The 20927-nt window shown below is 39.9% G+C and overlaps 1 protein-coding gene across 12 annotated transcripts in view; it reads right to left on the bottom strand.

Annotated features, from left to right (window-relative positions):
* sick (sickie) overlaps positions 1–20927 on the bottom strand; it is a 1061378-nt gene that overhangs the window by 222573 nt on the left and 817878 nt on the right. For all 12 annotated transcript variants that reach the window (XM_083119471.1, XM_083119472.1, XM_083119464.1 and 9 more), the window contains 2 exons: positions 5032–5158; positions 2002–2183 (listed from right to left, as the gene is read on the bottom strand). In XM_083119471.1, coding sequence (XP_082975597.1) covers positions 2002–2183; positions 5032–5158 — 309 coding nt within the window. The remainder of the gene's footprint in view (positions 1–2001; positions 2184–5031; positions 5159–20927) is intronic.

Below are 20927 nucleotides of genomic sequence, written 5' to 3'. Positions count from 1 at the left end.
TTTGCTTCTCAGGTCTGAGAAGGTTAAGGCTTGGCTGGACCTTTGGCATTCGAATGGGCAATTTTTTTCAAATTTTTTTCTCAATTCGAAAAACCTCTTGCATATTTCAAAATATGAAAAATTACGTACGCTTAGAATTCCTTCAAGAGCACTGACATGAATTTTCATGTAGTTTTCTTTCACTATTATCTATATATTATCAATAGTTTAATAGACTTACGTAATCGCGATCAATCAGATACTAGACTATGAATCGTACAACATTACAACATAACGCATGACCTTTGTGTTTATCCTGGAGAAATATCTCCCACCCCCAATGAAAGATTGGTCCTGATGTTTGGCAAGTCTTGCAATGACTGCGTAAAAATGTCAGGCTTCACCACTGGTGGGGATAGGACCCAACACCAGTGGTGTACGCAAGGGGAGGGGTTACCGGGTTTAACACCACCCCCCCCTTGAGCTTTTCAAATATTATGGAAAATGCTGTAGAAAAAAAATTAAAATGGCTAATTTATCACAGTCAAAGATCTGCAACAGTAATAATAATAATAATTTGAATTATTATTCCCATGCAGCATGAAGAAAAACACAACATTCCAAACACAAACTAAGCGGCCGCAAAGTTCAATTTTGAAAATTCTTTTTGCAAGAAGTTGCGCAGTGACTCTCGCGAGAATTGTGAAAATTCCTTGCTTCGTCACAGTGTGCTGACCTTATTGCAAACGTTCTTCCCGATACTGATTTCACATCCCCTTGTGAACTCTCAAGTGATGCTGAGTCGACATCCACATCATTAAACAATGTTGAAGAAGTGCTTTGTGAATCACCTACAAGTGATAAATGTGTTGGAATGTCTATAAACTTACTTTTCAACGAGAACATAGACTCAGTGGAATTTAGCAACATGTATTCTCACGCTTCATCATCATCCTGGGCGAGTTCCATGTAATGTAAATTCCCCCGTGCATATAGCACCGTGCCATGAAGGCACACATAGTAGTGTGGTGGGCCCCAAAGATTCTCGATCTCAAACTATTTTGCAGGTGATGTGATCAGCACCATGCTCCGACAGCCTTCATCCCCTAGGGTTGCTCTCAGGTACACATTGCTATGAGGCTGGGTACGGAGACAAGGCTGGATAAATTCCAACCAATTCCGGGAATCGAACCTGGATATCCCACGAAGTTGTCAGACTAGACCAGCGCGGCTCCTTGAAGAGTTTCATATTTCGATTGTTTCAATAAATTTAATATATTTTCTTGTTTTTATGGATTTTCTTCAAAGTTAAAATGTCTCACTTATCATATACAAATAACCGTTGACTAGATAATTATTTTGTAACAAAGAAACAAAAGAAATGTAATTTTGTTCTACTTCTTTCATAAATAGCAGCTGCATTAGTAGTAATTAAACTAATTAATTATAAGAATTATTAATTGATTTATTATTATTATTAATAATTAATTAAAGTATAATAAAACAATGGCAATGTGAATTTGTAGTCTTCAAAATAACACCCCCCTTGATGAAATCCTGCGTACCCTACTGCCCAACACATTCTCGATCCGAGCCATTTTGGAGGTGATGTAATCAGTACGACGATCTAGCCACCTTTTACCCCCACCCCGCCCCCCGGTACCCATTGATTTGAGGCTGGGTGAGCCCCAGAGCAGCTTTATGCAGGGACAAGTCCGAAAAAAATTCTGACCTCAGATTGCCCACCCGGGGAATCGAACATGGGTCTCCCATGTGGCAGTCACGACATCCTACAGACGTGACTACCACGGCTCATGTTAAGGGAAAATATAAAATAAACATATTGATTAGATATATATTCAAAATAAAACACCAATGCAGGCAAGCAAATAATAATAATAAAAAAAACAGGAGTCAAGACAACTTCAAATTGGCAGCAATTTCTATCCATGGAAAAAAGTTGGTTTACCCGAGAAAAAACAGATAACATGGAAGAATACACCACTGTTAGAATGAACCTACCTAAAGGCACTGTTTTCTGTCTGCTGTGAACTATCCGATTTCTTAACATGGGATCTGGAACCAACTACTTTGTATACAATTTGTGGATCTGGGCCTGCTGCAGTCTTCCGTACACTTTGGACACTCAATCCAACACCATTCACTGGAACTTTTTGTGCTGATGAACCTTCTCGTGAAGGTCTCTAAAAATGAAAGAAAAATAATTTTAGAAATAAATAATTTTACTAGTTAATACAAAAGTGATTTTGCAACTTCTCCATCACCTCTTAATAAATAAAGAAGTGGAATGCATATTAGCATGTTACATATCATATATTACTCAACATTCAAAGCCAAAATCCTTATTGTTCATTATGGAACATTATTTGTTGATTGATTGATTTGGTTTATTTTACTTCGCTTTCCTTCCACTTTTGACTAATCGCGAAGACAAGGATGACTGGTGATATGATGAAAGAACACTCGCAAAGAACACCATGCCCAGGCCAGGATTCAAACTCTAGACCCCTGGCATCGTAGAACGCTGAGCTTATAACCACTCTGCCATGGAGGTTGGCACTTGTTTTATTGACCGCTACAACCCATCCCCAATTTTCCTGCCATGGAATATTTCTCACGAGTTAAATTGGAAAAGGATGGAAAATAGAGGATGAAATGGGGGTGTGATTGGGCACCTCAAGGAATACTCAATGTTGGGGCAAATCATAGTTTCTTAGGTTAGGCAGGTTTTATGGCATTGCCTGGATGCAGAGTTTAGTAGCAGAGAACAATAGCTGACAATCACATTGTGATCCATGGTTTTCACACTACATGTCAAACTTGACTGAAGGGCCTGAAACATTAACAAAGATATATCTCACAAAAGTTAAAATATACAAAACAGTAATTTTGCCTGTAGTATTATATGGATGTGAAACTTGGTCCCTTACATTGAAAGAGAAACATACATTGAGAGTATTTGAAAATAAGATCCTTAGGAAAATATTTGGACCTAAAAGGGATGAGGAGACAGGTGAGTGGAGAAGGTTACATAATTTAGAACTACATAATTTGTATTCATGGCCAGATATTATTAGAATGATTAAATCAAGAAGACTTAGGTGGGCAGGCCATGTGGCACGAATGGGAGAGGAAAGAGGAGTTTACAGGGTTCTTGTTGGGAAACCTGATGGTAAGAGATCTGTAGGAAGGCCAAGACGAAGATGGAGGGACAACGTTGAGATGGACCTAAAGGAAATCGGTAGGGATGGAAAAGAGTATATAGAACTTGCTCAAGATAGGGAAAGATGGAAGGCCTGTGTTGCTGCAGCCATGAACCTTCGGGTTTAAGAAGGCTAGAGAGTTAGTTAGTTAGTTATATCTTTACAATAATTTATATGAATACCTACAAGCAATGTCATGTACCATTTTTACAATTATGTACATGTTGATGGCTTTAATCAGAAACCATATCTTTCTACATTACAGCCTTGAAGCTATTCTGCATGTGACCCCCGTCTGCCATCTTGCCACTAATAGACGACTGTGTTGACCACAGGTAGCATGTGCAATCCTTGCTGGGTAAAGTAGCAATTGCTACCTCTCAACACCCAGGTAGCAAGTACTTATAGTGGCATTGCTACCTCGCTTTGCTCCAACGTTGAGCATTCCTGGAGGCGGCCATTGTACCTGGGTTTGCATACTTCGTTTTGTTTGAAACAACTCCACTGGGGGAGTATAACTAACATGTGGGGATAAAAAAAAAAAAACATTCCCTCAAAATATCTTTCTTGCTTTAAATTGTATTTGTCTGTCTCCCAGAGATGCACATTTGCAGATGATGCTTGATTTTACCACATTCCAAACGCAGGGTGCTAGGTGCAAAAAGGGTTCAAACAGCATCCAGTCATTGGGGGATGCGGTGATGACCAAGCAAAATAATAAAAATATTGCATTTTATATATTTTAGAGAAGCAGTAAAAATACTGCAGTCAGAATATTTTACATATTTGTACGAAATAAGCCAACTGACAGCATGAAACAGCTCGAAATACACAAGAGATTCGCTAATCTTAGTGCATGAAAATGAGGCCCCAGTACTACCCCTCCAAGTTTCCTATTGAAGGCAATGGTGTTAGTCGGCTCAGCTCCTCGCAGAATTGTGCGAATCTCTCTGGTCTCTGCCAGTGCCGAGAACAGCCGAACGCTTCCGAACAGGCAGACAGGTCCAACGACCTGTACTTTCCCCCACTCTTGAAGGTCTGGGTCATAACAGGCCCTTTTTTCAGCCTCCATGTGCTCAAGGAGGGTTGGTTACGATTATAATTCTTATAAGGCTCAATATTCTTTGAAAAAAAAAAGAAGAAAGAAAAGGCAGGAAAAGATGGCTAAACGATGACTTCAAAATGACTACTAAAAGTACATGTAACCCCCACCCACCCCTCTTCATAAAATCCTGGGCACACCACTTGAATGTCTGCTATTTTCACTTGTCAAGAGGGAAAGCACCCATTGAACGATATGAATCTGCTTTTCATTATCAAAACAACAATTGGTGGTGAACCATAAAGGTCAATTGAGATGTTTGCATTTCAGTTTCCATCATATTTAATAATTCTTGTCGTATGGGATAGAATTATGTCTTTTGTAGTTGTAAGGTCTGGGGTATGAGCTTTTACATTGAATCGGCAGAGAGTGACCTTGGCGTATATCGCCGAGAAAAATTGTGCCCCCCCTCCATTGGAAGATTGACCCTGATGTTTGACAAATCTTGCAATGACTACGTAAAAATGTCACGATTCGCCACTGGGTTCAAATTGTCCTAGCTCAAGTGCCACTGTGTTAGGTTTGGCCTCACTGATGCCAAATCTCCTCTGATCTTTCTTAGCAGATATGTGGCATTCCCTTTCACAGATGAATAACAAATTTCCACAAAACTACATGTTTCAATTGTAAATTCTTTCAGCAATTAATCTCCTAGCTATATTTTGTGTGTTTAGTCTTTAACAACAATTTTCATGCTTAAAAAGATTTACGATACGTGCAACTTACCTTATTGTAATTTGTGTAAGGACTTGAGTGTTCAGAATGAACTGAAGAACTGGTGAGGTTTTCATCTGTCGAAAATTCGGCAATTGTGTCAGAGATTCCACTTGACACAGAGCTTGAATCATCAAAACTAGGAAGAGAGAAAAGTGTACTTAAGTGCATTACACTAAATATTAAATAACATCAATCATGTTCAGAAACAAACTGACTGAGTGGTTAGTTCATTGAGTCACCATTGCCATTGTTTTCTGATATTCAAGATAGAAACTTTAAAAAAATACCCTCATAAATTAAATTCAGGATACTTTATACATATACACACAATCAGATTAGTAAAATGCAGAAGAGCTTAATGAATCTTTGAAAATCTACACAATTTTAGTAATTTACATGTGTTATTCCTGTTTAAAAACACAACGAATAATACTATATGTTTTACTGATTTCTTCACATTGAACTTCTTTCATAAAATATTCACAAGTTGGAATCCGGCCTGATTTTTTAATCACTATCCAACATTTTAATACATTCAAAAATACTATATACAACGTTTTTATAGTATGGTATAAATCCTTTTTTTTCCTTTCGGTGGTAAGCAATGGGGGTTAACAACACTGCAGGCTCGTGTTTGCGTCTGCGTTGTGATGTGAATGCGTGTATGATAGCCCCACGAACCATTCACGGGGACGAGGTATGCCTACGAGGTTAGGTTAGGCCTGTTAGGGTAGGTTCCATTAGCACTCTATTCATCGAAAAATTCCCTCCGTACGTTCAATTTCGAATATCCGGATAACAACAGTTTTCCTAGATTTCCTCCTACACATTGTTTTTCCTCGCATCAGAACTCACGTTTTTTAATTCCTTATGCAATAAGCTTTCCAACAATATATGACACGTATTACTTAAGAAGAGCACCTAATATAGACTCTTACTTAATTTAATCCAAATCAATTTATAAACAATGTGCTAAAGGAATGAATATCTTTTCAACTTTGCAAATAATACAAATTGTATTGCGATCCAAAATTCAAACATTTGATAACACAAACTTAGACAACAAACACACACATTGAGGAGTTTTCTGATATTCAAGATTGAAACTTCAAAAAATACCCTCATAAATTAAATTCAGGATACTTTATACATACACACACAATCAGATTAGTAAAATGCAGAAGAGATAATGAATCTTGTTTAAATTCTTTGAAAATCTACACAATTTTAGTAATTTACATGTGTTATTCCTGTTTAAAAACACAACAAATAATACTATATATGTTTTACTGATTTCTTCATATTGAACTTATGTCATAAAATATTCACAAGTTGGAAAGTGACCTGATTTTTCAATCACTATCCAACATTTTAGGTTAATTAATACATTCAAAAATACTATAATATGCAATGTTCTTACAGTATGGTATGAACTCCTACACATGGTCAAAATAATTTAATCCAAATCAATTTATAAACAACGTGCTTAAGCTTAAGGAATGAATATATTTTAAACTTTGCAAATAATACAAATTGTATTGCACTCCAAAATTCAAACATTTGAAAAAACAAACTTAGACAACAAACACACACACATTGAGGAGTTTTAATCAGCTAAGCACAGCTAACAAAATACTGACAAGTCATTGAAAACAAGTGACACCCTGAAACTCAAATGCAGTAGCACCTTATATGCCATGGTGAAGTCAAGATGCTGATTTTTTTTTTTATTAGTCATAAAGATAACATTACACGTGTTGCACAATAGCTACAACATTTGTGTATGTGTGGGGGAAGAGGTCAATGCTTGAAGTAGCATGTTAACTTCATTACCAACATAGCAAAATTTGCTCAAAATCCACCACATTTGGAGCAAACAAAACCAAGCCAGACCAAGCAGTGGAAGACGACGCATAAGAGACAACTCAGCAACAGCAGCGCACCTAACGGTCACCGACGAAACAGCGCAGACCGGAAGCTCGCCAAACGGATAACTACAAGTTCCGATTTCGATGGTGATAGCGGTCACCTAAATTAATCGAGCAAATTAATCAGTTACGAGTATATGTTCGCACGATTTGTGTGTATGAATATCTAACCGCGTCCTAGGTCCCATAACATGAAAAAATGAAAATCAGGTAGTTTGGTTTCCGAAGATTTTTCGCTGTATCAAGCATACATGAAAATAATATTTAAAGCATTAAGAACGCGGTAGGTCAGTCGTTAGGGCGTCTGACAACCATGCGAGAGACCCGAGTTAGATCCCGGCGGGGGAGAACCAGGATTTTTTTCCACCTGTTCAAGCGACTCCGGCGCCTACCTAGCGTTGTATAAAGTGGGTACCTCGATGAAACTCTGGAAAGGGGGGGGGGGAGGCGGGCAGGGGCATGGTGCCGATCACATCAAGAAACTGTGGGGCCCTAACTCCACACCCCCTATACGCCTTCATGGCGTGGTGCAAAGCACAGGGGAGCACTTTACTTTTTACTTTACTTTCATCTAAAGCATTAAGGAGTTAATAAAAATATTTTGTATATTAGTATGTATAGCTTGATTAAGATAAGAATGCCCCTGTGGCACTATAACGAGAGGAGAAAAGAAATGACTGTGCACTTTAGTTCACAAGTTTTTATTTTCGTTAAGCTTTAAATAATGTATTTTATTGGCGTGATTAAAGAAACTAACAAAAAAATCAAAATCAGCAGAGATCAAAACAGAAGTGCAAGAGAGATATATCACCTTTGATACGTAAAAAAAGAAAATACAGCATATGTGCTCTATTTGTGTCATCTGATATCCTTTCGCCCTACACACAATACAAGTTGCTAGGCATATTCTTCTCCCCCTAAAGTCGGCAAGACTGAAACAGCAGATGTATAATACCAGGGAAACGATGCAGAACATACTTCAACTGCTGGCGAAAGGCAATTACAGGAGCGTAGCTTAAATAGTTGAATATATGCAAATTAATGCGCTCGAAGTTAGGCAACCATCTGAGATGTTTTACTGGAGATTCGCAAGCTTCTCTCTTATCTTGTTTATTTTGTTGAGGAATTTCAGAGTTGTTTTTATGGTACGAGTTTAATTTGTAGACCTCCAAAGACTCGGAAAGGTAAGATCGTATATTCGAGTCCCAGGGCAGTATGCCATCTGTACAGCATCACGAGTTCTCTAAAGAATGTCCGCTTTGTTCACTCATACCTGGATTTACATATTCAGCTAGTTTAAGATTTAGTAAAGCACTATCAACGTTTTTGTCGTATAATTCTCTCCATGTATTTAATTTATATAAAAAATCTGAGTGAATACTGGTGGTGTATGGTATTCTGCACTTTAAAGAACTTTGAGAGGAAGAATGTCTTGCCCTTCAAAGTGAACTTGTCTCTTCGGCTCCTTTGCGCCGATTGGATAACTGTTACAGAATGCAGCTGCTTTTAAAGAAAGGGTTTTTATGTGTCAAATCCTCCCGAAACATCTGGCATTAATTCAAGTTCATAAACCAAAAGCGGCAACTCATTTTCAAATACTTAGCCATACTTTTTAAACAGTTGGAATCTCTGAAACTTGTGCCAAATAGATTTTATTCTTGGAATCGTTACAACTCCACTTTCCATACTACCTCTGCCCAGTAATGTTCCTGGTTCAAACCAAGAACTCCCTTATGATTGTCTAGAATTAGTTTTCCGACCTTTAAATTCCCTGTGATGTTGGATAAGGTGTTTTATCCACCCTCTTTGAAAAGAGTTCTTAGCGTGTTAAGTTCACCTCCGCCCTCAGCAGTAATTCTAATTTATTCTCGTTTTGTTGACGTCGGCGGTTAACCTGTATTTGGTCCCATAAAGCACATGCATGCATAAGTGTAATCTGTAAAAAGTCGCGATGTTTTCGACAGTGTTTTGGACAAAAATATTGATGGCTACGGTGAGATTCGTGTCACATAACATGCTTACGTTACACAGCCTAATGATAAAGAAAATTAAGAAATGAGATAGGAAAAGTTAAAGAAGCAATCAACAAGGGGAAGTAAAACAGAAAAAAGGGACAAGGTATACAAATATAAGAAAAGTTTTAAAGTAAACAATTTTCCCCATATTCCATAAAAGGGGTGGCCTCCCCGATGGCGTAGGTGATAACGTTGTCGCCTTGTTCGATAGCAGATGGAGGCACATTGCACAGTAGTTCGGTTCCAACTTTAAACTGTAGGTCCAGTCCCGATTAGCCTTCCTGTGCACAAAGTGGACTTAAAATCAAAACTCAAACTTCCAGAAAAGGAGCAAATGACCTCCCTTGACCCTCCAAACATTCACACTACCTTGTCACGCCACTGAAGCAGTTTTCAAGTTCATAACACGTATATATTTATTTCCGATTTAGATGTAATAATATGATGCATCACGGGAAGCACAGAAACGGAGCATGCTATAATTTACCCAGTCTGCGAGAGTTGTTTGCAAGGAACACACGCTGTACCGAGCAACATGCCCTTGTCTCTTGTCAAGCACGTCAACAATGAAAGAAAAAAAACTACTTACTCATCCTCGTAGTAGTAACGCCAACGAAAGCGCGCCATGTCAACACAAGAGAACAACAACTAAGCACTTTCACTATCGCACACGTCCACTGGGGCAACACTAACGGTTTAAAAAAATAGCACCGATATTTGCGAATCCTTTCCTGTAGACATTTGAATACATGAACACAAGCAAGGCGTGGCTACTATCGATCACAAAGGTCTGTCTGATTAAACCTGCAAGTTTGAAGGGAGGATTACGGGCTAGTAGGGGAGTCGAGGTGAGAGCAGCAAATCGACCACTAGCCAGCTGATTCATCCCTCTTCTCGGGTTGTTTGGTTGGGTCACTCGCTGTTCGCTCATGCACGCACGCACATGTCGCTCCACACGGTGCAGCTTGCATTTCGTGCCGCTTTATATGTTTGGACACGGCCTACGCGGGAAATCCTTTCCGATGGAGGGCAAATGTGTACGACGAACACAATATTGCCTGCATCAAGACATTTCAGCTTGTTAATTGAGTGAGTGGGCAAACATTAGAAGGACCTCTGTAGACGACCTGCCGCACAGGAAGTTGGTGGAACTACAGCTGTCAGGGTGGATGACCTGATCATTTTTATTTGTTATGGCTGTTACAAGAATACAATACTCGTTCGCAGTGGCGGCGATTGGGTCCCAAAACCGGGGGGCAAGGTGTCAAAACTGGAGGGGCACAGTCCATTTCCCTTCGTAGATAAGATTTAGCATAGTGCGGGGGCAAAAGTGACGAAAACTGGGGGGCAACTTCCCCCGTGCCCCTAATCGCCGCCACTGCTCGTTCGTAGTCAGTGACGTCGCAGGGGGAGCTGATGGGGCTACAGCCCAGCCAGAAATGGAGAAAATCAAACTTTTCAAATAAAAATAAGTTGAGAACTCGACAAAAGCGAAAAGTGTAAATCCACACTCCTTTGAAATGACTCACGATTACCTTTTCTGTCTTCGAATACAATTTTAAAAGTGCGAAAAGCTCAACGAAATATTGTATATTCCGCCCCCTAAAACAAAGCTATGTACTATCCACCTTTACAATTCCAGCCCCTCCCGATAAAATAGCCTCCATACGGCAGTGTTTGAATTGAATTGGTGTCTTAAGTGCACTTAATGCACAGATAGGCTAATCGGGACTGGACATACAGTTTAAAGTGGGATCCTGTGCATTCCGCCGGGCTATGAAGGCATATAGATGGTGCTGGTGCGGGCATGGGTGTAACTTGGGACATAAGTATGGGGGGAGCAGTGTTCAGGACTATCTTGTTAAATTTGCGAAAACATAAAAAATACTCATTACTTTGATTCTCCTCAGATCCGAAGAGGTTAGTAAAAGTACCATTAGCTTGTAAATTTTAATAAACCTGCAAAATTTGAGGGGTGCCAAGTTCCCCCTTTGCCTTCGGCCTATTGGTGCGGGGATAAGGCCACACATTCTTGACCTTTACCACAGTGGAAGTGATAGCAGCACCATGCTCCGGCCGTCTTTACCCACCAGTGGTAGAGCAACCACAGGCTGAACTTCGCCAATGAAAAAATAATTTCTAATTCTAATTCCTTCGAGGCAGAATGAGTCGGAGTAACTTTATACAGAGCAATTGTATAGAGCTCCCACAAACAAAAGAACCTTCGGGTAAAAGCCTTCGCACATCTTCCCCTCCATTCGTTTAACTCGGGCCACTCTACCCCCCCCCCCCTCCACGCGTGAGTACGATGCACAGGACACGCGGTTCTACGCAGGCTCTTTTGCCTGTGGTCCCACTAAAGTCCCACCTGAGGCCACCCACAGTGGAAATCGAACCCGGATCTTTGCGTTGGAGCCAGGCGTCCTACAGACTGAACCACGACTGCTCTTGCAGTTACAGCAGTTTCAAACACACACAGAGGCATTTCAAAAGATTTGTACACTAGGTTTCCGTGACGGCATTCAGCAATCTAGTAATGATAATAATTTTGTGAATATTTCAAATTATGCAAATATTACTTTAAAAATTCAAGCTATGAGGCATGCTCTAAAAAGGAAATTATACTGTACATACAAAAGGAAATAATTCATAGATATTTGTGTATATACATACAGCGTGTTCGCTTACAGACGGACATTGTTATGATTTTCATTTTACACGATACAGAAACTCTCCTAGTTTATACGTATACCAACAGTGAATACACGTGCTTGCGCATGCGCGCCAATGTGTAATGCGGGGAAAAGCCTGGCACTGTTCAATAGAGCAACGTATTTATTTACCTCAGCCAAGAACTTAATTGAATACCGTTTAGATGTCTGCAGGGGAATTCGAGGAGCACACACAAGAGTTGAATTGACTATTCCTAAACTCTTACACTTCAAATTATCAAATACTTTCTCGATTCCTCTAATCGGAACACACTGCACATAAGAAGGTTGAACTTTGTAGGTACCATCCCAAAACAAAAACGTTCCTTCTCTACACGAGTAAAATTTTCTAGAACCGGTACCTATATTCGTTCTGTTTCTTTTCATGTCTATTTCTATCTCTGCAAGATCTAAATGAACAATCCGTGCCGGATATGGCATTTCTTCCTCTCCATTTGACTCAAACGAGAGAGCAGACTGAGAAAGACGTCACAAGATGTCGCTTCCATCACAGTCGGTTCGCGCACCCGAGCGGGGAATTAGATTATTGGTTCTGGGAGAAGAAAAAAAAAGAACATCGATAAGAGAAAAAAAGGAAAAAAGAACAACGCTGACGTCAGCTTGTAAGTAGTTGTCGTCCTTTTCATCTCTCGGGCAGATGTCGGCTGTAACTCTGTGCGGGAATGGAAGGGAAGAAGCCTCTATTAGAATCGTATGAAGATAAGGACACGTTTCGCTGGTTTGGATTTTTTGGCCTGCTAGTAATTCCCATACATAGATTCAACGTATTTTCCTTCTGTGATCTTGGCCAATCAATTCATTGGACAAGTGTAAACTTCCACATTTTTCACGCCAGAGGGCATTTCTGTTTTAAGAGCACTCAAATATCAAACCACTCTTCCCTTCCGAATAGGTAGCAATTAGACTACAGGCAAGGAAATTATCTGCAGTGTTTTAACTTTTCTTATTTGTTCTTATTAGCATTTCAGTTATTTCATATATGGTTTCCCTATATATCGTCTACGAGAATCATATCGATGAGAATGGATAACTAACTAATGGAATTGGTGAAACGAACGTCATCGGCCAGGAACTGAGAATATCACGCGGAGAAAAATTATCTACTAAACCAAAATTACTTCTCAAAAACAACAGATGTCTACGGCAGAGATGTGCCAGGTACTGACGACAAGGGCCCGTTCTCGATAATATGTTTTTGATTAGAGTTAGTTCTGTTGAAGGGTTCCGCAGTGTGAATACATACGAAAAACTGCACGAAATCTCGGCTTCGAAAGGTATCAAATACGCTATGCGCTTGAGTTCAGGGGATACCCACATCCGATTTCGCCGGCAAGTGACGTAATTCCATCCGCTATGTGGGTAAGCGTTCGAACGGCACAATAACCAAACTAAGGTTCTGTAAATTCAATTTAGAATAAAGTAACGGTAAAATCAACTTAAATTACTTAACGGCATGTGTACATTTCACAAAGAGTAAGTGTAACAGAGTTACTTTTAAAAAGTAACTTTACAAACACTGATCATTAAGAATGAAAGACTTGATACAAAATATGACTAACGTAATCCAGTACTGTAAGTTCAATTGTATCTCTATTTTCAAATTTGTTGTATAAATGAAGTAACTGCTGCTGTAGCTTCTATTTCTGTATGTGCAGCAATAGCCAGAATTTTTTGTGACCGTACAGCTGTTCCTTTCGCAGAGCGCAGACACAATTCTGAAATATTCAACAGCAAAAGCTGGCAACCCTGCGGGCAGCTTTTAGCTCTAATAAGGGGACAAACAAGGCTCCATCTTTGAAAACTCGCTTAATTGCGCCGGTAGTGTCCTGGATGCTTCCGAAATTCGAACCTGATGGGGGGGGGGGGGGGAAGGAGTTTTCCACCACCACCGACGTCACGTCCTGACGTCACTAATCGGAGGTAATCTCCTCCCAATAACACAACGTTGATCCGAAATAAGCCTCCCGTTCTAGCAGTCTCTCGGACGTGCGGGGGCGAAGAAGATGGAAAAACATTCTCCGGAGCTATTGCAATTACTCACGGCTTCGCGAAAGGATTTGCTGGAATTCCAGTACAAAACAGAACGGTGCTGGAGATCTTGTTAAGGGCCACCTCCTTGTTTTGCATTATCCCCTCTTCCTCCTCCTCACCTCCTTGCTACTGCGCACAAGTTTCGGGCCCACAGCATTTGACGAGATGGTATTTAATTAGCATTTGTATGGTGTTTTTTTTTTACATTGGTGGCTTTTTTCCTTGCCAGGCGATAAATGCATTCGAGCATTTCAGCTATCAGAAGGGAAGTGCATTCGCGAATTTCCCACCTCCAAACGTGAAGTGCATTCGCGAATTTCCCACCTCCAAACGTGAAGTGCATTCGCGAATTTCCCACCTCCAAACGTGAAGTGCATTCGCGAATTTTCCACCTCCAAACGTGAAGTGCATTCGCGAATTTTCCACCTCCAAACGTGAAGTGCATTCGCGAATTTTCCACCTCCAAACGTGAAGTGCATTCGCGAATATTTTCCACCTCCAAACGTGAAGTGCATTCGCGAATATTTTCCACCTCCAAACGTGAAGTGCATTCGCGAATATTTTCCACCTCCAAACGTGAAGTGCATTCGCGAATTTTCCACCTCCAAACGTGAAGTGCATTGCAAATTTTCCCCCGCCAGACGAAAAGTGAAATCCCGCCTTTTCCCTACCAGGCGAGAAATGCATTCGCGCCTTTTTATTATTGGACAACAATTTTACTTGCGCTGTCTTTTCTTAATCTGGCTAAAAACTCATCCACTTTTTTTTTCTAGCTGATAAAAAATACATTTACGCCTTTTTCTGTCCGAAAAAGAGATCCATATCTTTTTGTAGTCGGAAAAAAATTGAACGCATGCCGCTAGAATTACGTATATTCGCAATCGACGATGTTTCCAAGTAGTATTGAATTTTTTCCCCTTTTTGGACAAAAATTAGTCCCCTTTTGTAGCCGATGGAAATTGCACTAATGAATTCTTATTAATGAGAAGAATTGCATTTTTTTGGCTGACTAAAATTACATTGACGATTTTTTCTAACAAACGGAAATCGAAAAGAGCCTTTTTGAGACAGACGAAAAATTAATTATATTTTCCTGCAAGTGGTGAAAATTACGGTATATTTTCATTTGCGTGCAACGTAATTTATTTACATTTCTGGGAATAAAATTTTTGCCCCTTTGTGTGTGTATAGTATGATTAATATTTTAGCGATAGTATACGTGATGACTTTATACATTCGAGCTCGTCTCGAAGACAAAATCTCAATCCCATCTCGATATCGTATCAACTCTGGAAGTAAACACAAAAACTAAAATAATATTTACTAAAAGAAACTTAAAAAACAAGTTCTTGCACATCAAACGACACACGCGTATTACACATTGATAAATGACAAGACATACGCCACCTTATTATGTCTGAATAAATCACATGGGGGTGGGGGTGATTTAGTTTAGACCTTATAGTCTAGTTTGCTAGGATTTCGAATGGGAAGTGATTCTCGGATAGCCTCGATCTAGTTTAGATTTCACAGGCGATTGTCCAGTGTTCAGTCTCGTCTTGATTTTTCAACGGTTTTCTCGGCACAGCGTCCACATAGGGAAGGAAATTGCTATTTGTCTTACCACAAAAATATTTTTGTATTGGAGATTCTTGACAAATAAAGAATGTTCCACAATGCTCTTGGGAACTTAGTAAAGTAGTGATCGCAACTGGGGAATTAATTCATGAGACAACAAAAATTGTCTCTTGTTTCAAAAGGCAGCTCTGATGGGCAGAGGCGTGCCCAGGAATTTCAAAAGGGGGTTACGTATACTTTTTTGGTAGTCAGCCCTCATTTTGCCATTTTTTCCTGTCTTTGACGTTCCATTTTTTTAGGAATTCTGGGGCATGGAGGGGTTATGACCACCACCAACTCCCCTTAGGGAACGCCACTGCTGACAATTTGGCAGCAAAATGTTCAACAAGCTTGCAAAACACGATTTAATAAAGAAATGTGAGTAGAGACATGTCTACAAGGTTAGCAACACTGCGTACAACCAGAAGTACAGAGAGAACCAACCATCCAGATTCAGGAGCACGACGCTGGCTCGCTTGACGAATGAGATCTCCTCACGCCACAGACCCCGTCGCCATGGCAACCGGCGAAGGGGCTGTAAAGTTGAGTCACCAGTAGACTTGTCTTCGCAGCGAGGCATCTCCCGGCACAAAAGACCGGGGTGGAATTAAAGCGGCACCACACGTCCAGCAGTCAAAGCTCCCGCCGCTAATCGGACCATCCAGAGTTATGAAAGTCGTTTTAAGTCCCGCCGTTGATGAAAAAACGGGCTCCGAAGTGAGCATCGAGCAGGGGGGGACCTTGACATTAAAGGCTGCGAGGTTAATCGCGGGCTAAATCGAAGGATCAAGGTCCGTGGGGCGCTAATTGAAACAAATCAGTCGTTAACTGGGAACTGCCGTGTCCGTCAGTTGTCACGCTGATGGACACTTTGGGCGTCGCCGTTACGAGCGAGACTGGAAGAGACTCGGGCGCGGTTGCTAGTTTATTTGGTAATTTTTGCTTACTTTACGTCGATTTTCAACCTCATCAGGTTAATCGTTGCCATGAAATTGATGATGTGACAAACGTCGTTGCCTGTCTTATGGGTCGACGCCAGGGCAGATGTTTTCGAAATTTCCATTCCTTTCGATTCTAAAATCTGAAAACTTACGAGGGGGTGCTGATAAGTATTGAGCCTTACCCAGAAAAAAAAAATAGCTACGAGGCAGAAATTTGCTGGGTGTACTGATCATTTCTTCTATATGTAATGGTGTAAAAATCTACTTTCTATGATTTTAACTTCCCTTTGTTTTTCAGGTCCAAAGAAGATGGCAGCACCTCCAGAAAAGCTCTCCAAAGACGTCATCCTGTTGCATGACAATGTCTCGCCACACACTGCAGGTGAAACAATGGCGACACAGACCTCCTTAGGCTTTCAAGTGTTGCCCCATCCACCCTATTCGTTGACCTGGCTCCATCTGACTATTATCTGTTCCCCCATCTGAAAAACACCTAAAGGGACAACGATTTGCTACATATGACATCTTTGGAGAGCTTTTCTGGAGCTGCTGCCATTTTCGCTTTGGACATGAAAAACAATGGACATTAAAATCATAGAACGTCGATTTTTGCAACATCACATACAGTTCAGCCTCCTAGCTCTTTTTTTCTGGGCAAGGTTTAATTCTTATCAGCCTCCCCTCGTACATATCGCTTAGAATTCCTTCTAGAGCATCCACGTGAATCTTCATGCACTTTTGCTTTCGCTGTTGCCTAGATATTATCAATAGTTTACATACAGCCACGGAACTATTGCGAAGGCAACAGAGAAAGCAAACCACACGAAGATATACAAGTGAATGCTGTAGAAAGAATTCTAAGCAGATGTAATTTTTATTTTCCTTGGAATATCATGGCGGTTTTCCGAAAGGAGTGGAAATTTAAAAAAACAACTGCCCTGGCGTCAGTCAAAGGTACAGCCAAGCCTTGTTCCACTACGTGATTTTCGTAAACAAACGTGTGGCCATACATATTCTTTGCTTCTACAAACGCCTAACATTTGCCTGAATTTTGAGAAACGTGGGATTTGTACGAGTCAAAATCCATTTTCACTATGGGATTTGTATGATAAATCATATGTGCTATACATATTTTCTTTTTTGAAACAAACGATAAAATATTTTTGCCCGAGCCATTTTCACTGTGGTAGTTGTATGTGAAAATATGTGTGGCCATACATATTCTTGGTGTCTAGAATCTAAAAATAATAAGTTTCGCGTAAAATGCACTATAATCATATGCATCACTCTGGACAATGTTATTTTTCCTGTATCTTTTCTATTCGTTATGTATACTATCCATGGGCGTCCGGAAGGGTTGGCAAGGGGGGGCCGTGCCCCCCCTGGAAAATGAAAGTCAACCAAAAATATGTAATTCACAAACATAATTTCATTTTAGCCACAATAATATGTGTTAATTATTGCATGAACACCATAAATTCAAATTTAAGCAATGTTTTTTAGGGAACAACACTATTTTTGAGGAAAATTTGCCTTAGTTTGCTCCTTCCTGGAAAAAAAATACCTTCCTTGCCCCTCCCTGGAAAAAATCCTGCGGACGTCCATAATACTATCCCCAGCTTTTACCACAAATATCGCTATAAGTCCGTGCATATTAAAATGAAAATTCCCTTCCTTAAATCCCTTCATTTTCGAACATGATATTTACTTTTATCTGAATTCACTTAGATTAGACTTACTCGTTCGAACGGACATATTTCCTCTAAACATTTCCTGACAGCTTGTTCCTTCGAAAGTATATTTCTCTATTTCTATTTTTGTCGTCTTGCGTCACTGTTCTACATCTCTAGTTTAATCGCAACGATCCGTATGGCTAACGACCAAATGAAAAGATGACGAGAATCGAACCCGCGACCCATGAAATCATAGAATTAGACGCTAACCACCAGAGTAAATTTGTTTTTGTCCAGGGCATTTGTTTTAATCTAGACAAGGTTGATGGTGAAAAAAGAAGCGAGAAAGGAAAATATTTAAGACGAAAAAATAAAAGAAAATTTCAGCTGTCGAAAAAAAGCGACAAGAACAACAAAAAACAATAGTCAAATATACGCTCTATGCACTTGTTTGTCCCCGGAACGCCCTATTAGCACGTCTACCACCTTCCCCCATCCTCTCCCCAATTCAACGCTCGCAATGAACGAATCCCGAGCAACTGCCACATTGCAAACGAAGTTTTTCGACCACTCGTCGTACTTAATTGAATCCAGAAGGAACGAGAGAAAGAGAGAGAGAAAAAAGGTTTTGATGCAATTCTTTTGCAATTACTGAGATTCAATTACAGAAATGGCTTTCCATGCAAATTCTACATGGCGGATTTCCACCCTCTGCCCTCCCTAACGTTCTGTTCCGTTCCTACAAACTTTAATCCACTAAGGGTAGACAGAGCCATGTAGTTGAAAACCTTTTTAAGCAAGTTATATTAGAATCCAACGCACGGAAAATCCCTATATCTGGTACTGAAATACCTCAAGTTGGTTTGTTTCTTAATTTGGCGTACAGTAGATAAAACACGTCAATTTCTTTCATTATTATTAAAACTCTTATTTTTATGTTGATGTTATTTTCTAGCATACTTAGGTCCATGAAAAGCTAAAATATTGACGAATTAACACATTTTATAATTGTTTAAATACACCCTCACCACACATCGTGCCCCACATCTCGCAGACCCTCATCCTCACATTTTCAGGGAAGTGAGCTCCCGAGTAGCTGAACGCTTAGCTTTCTCGCCTTTGGTGCCCCAGCGGTTCCAGGTTCGATCCCCGGCGGGAACTCGCAAATTTCTTCGTTTATCCAGCATCGTGAGGGCATTTGGATGGCTACTTATAAGCAACAGTAGCGGACTCCTGCCGGCCTCTACTCCCCACTGAAAATATTCTTGAGTCTACAGTTCTCCATTATCTCATAGGGCCTCCCCGATGGCATTAGTGGTAACGTTATGGTCTTGTACTCAAGGGGTCCCGGGTGCGTATTTCACATGTGCACATTGCAATAGAGATTGGAGACGTGGTTTGGAATGACTTCGGAGTTGGCTGGAGTGACTTTCTTTTATTTTGTTGAGTATTTCTATGGCGTGCCTTACAATTTGACTACAGTCTTGAACTTGTTGAAAGTTGAAAACCACTTATATTTTTCTTTCCCATCTATCATCTACTTTTAATACATTGCTTTCATCCATTCCACAGGTTTCTATTACAGCTTCATTTTCACTAAATCGATACTTATCCTCCAACGATTTATTTACATTCTATAACCTTGTGCTGCAATCTACATTTCTTTATCGAAACTCCTTTCTTTTCATTTTGTGTTGTTACATCTGGTTTGTAACAACTCTTTTTAAAACAAATAGGTGCGCGTTTATACAGTCAAAATTAAGGTTTTGGCGCTAAACAAGGGTTTGATAGATTTTTTAAGTAAGAATTCAAAATGTTTCTTGCTTGCATCTGACGAAAACCGGAAAATGACCCAATATATTTAGTAATTGTATAAGAATTTTCATCAAACGCAACATTTCAAAAAATATTTCCAATAAGAAAGTCTATTCGCTTTCCGAGTATTGATTACTATTCGAGTACGTTGTCTTTCCCGACCAGATGGTTCTGCTTGTGCTGGGGTATAGTAGTCTGTGGTTTACAAAAAGTGTTCGCCCTAGTCAATGAAAAAAATGCGTTTCCTATCATATAATAGATTATCATTGAGACAGTCTGCTAGCCAATAGGGAGCATTCATGCACAAGCCACGCCCCCAATCTCTAGTTCAATGTGCACATGTGAAATACGCGTCCCGGGTCAGTTACTGGGTGGAGGCACATAGTGATTCGAATCCCAATTTAAACTGTAGGTCCAGTCTCAATAAGCATTCCTGTGAATAAAAGTCAACTTTAAAAAAAAAAAAAACATTACCTCATTTTCACTGCTGATTGCGATGTTACTCTCGTAATCAGTGCAGAAAAAAAAACACTACACAACCCACCGTCATATGCACGTTGATTTCTGATTGGTTGTATACTAATTATTTTGGAAACCGTGTCTAACCAAACTTTCAGGTGAGAATCTATAATATTTTAATCCTATATGCATTTTAGCATTATACGTGGGGTCACTGTAATGAAAATAGAAGACTAATGTTATTACGTACTATGAGATCTGAAAATATTAGTTTTCGTATGTAGCAAATATGCATAGGACGCAATAAAATTATTATTTTCCATCGTAAGCCTTTTGCTCATTGTACTTCCTTAGAGGAGAAAACTCCAATCAAATTGGAAAAACTTAGAAATACGCAAATGAGAACAGTGGTGAATAAATTATCCACTAATAACTCTGAGTCGATTTTACAACGTTTGATGGCGAAACTCGTTTGATCACTGGATCCTTTATCACCGGATGCAACACAATAGTGGTCCTACACTAATGGCTCCCCGTGCGACGCTAGTCGATACAGAGGAATAATGGAAATGCCACGACCGCCACATGGATTTTTCAAGGTCAAACGTCTCTGTTCTGGACACATTTCCATTCAAAGCCTTCGGTGTCACGCAAGCAATTTCTTACTGCATAATGCTAATCTGCCGTTTCTTGA

The sequence above is a fragment of the Lepisma saccharinum genome, chromosome 3 (assembly GCF_977018435.1).
Source record: "Lepisma saccharinum chromosome 3, izLepSacc3.1, whole genome shotgun sequence".
In the NCBI taxonomy this organism is placed as follows: domain Eukaryota; kingdom Metazoa; phylum Arthropoda; class Insecta; order Zygentoma; family Lepismatidae; genus Lepisma; species Lepisma saccharinum.
Note: the sequence above shows the minus strand (reverse complement) of the source record. Positions and strands in the feature narration are given on the sequence as shown.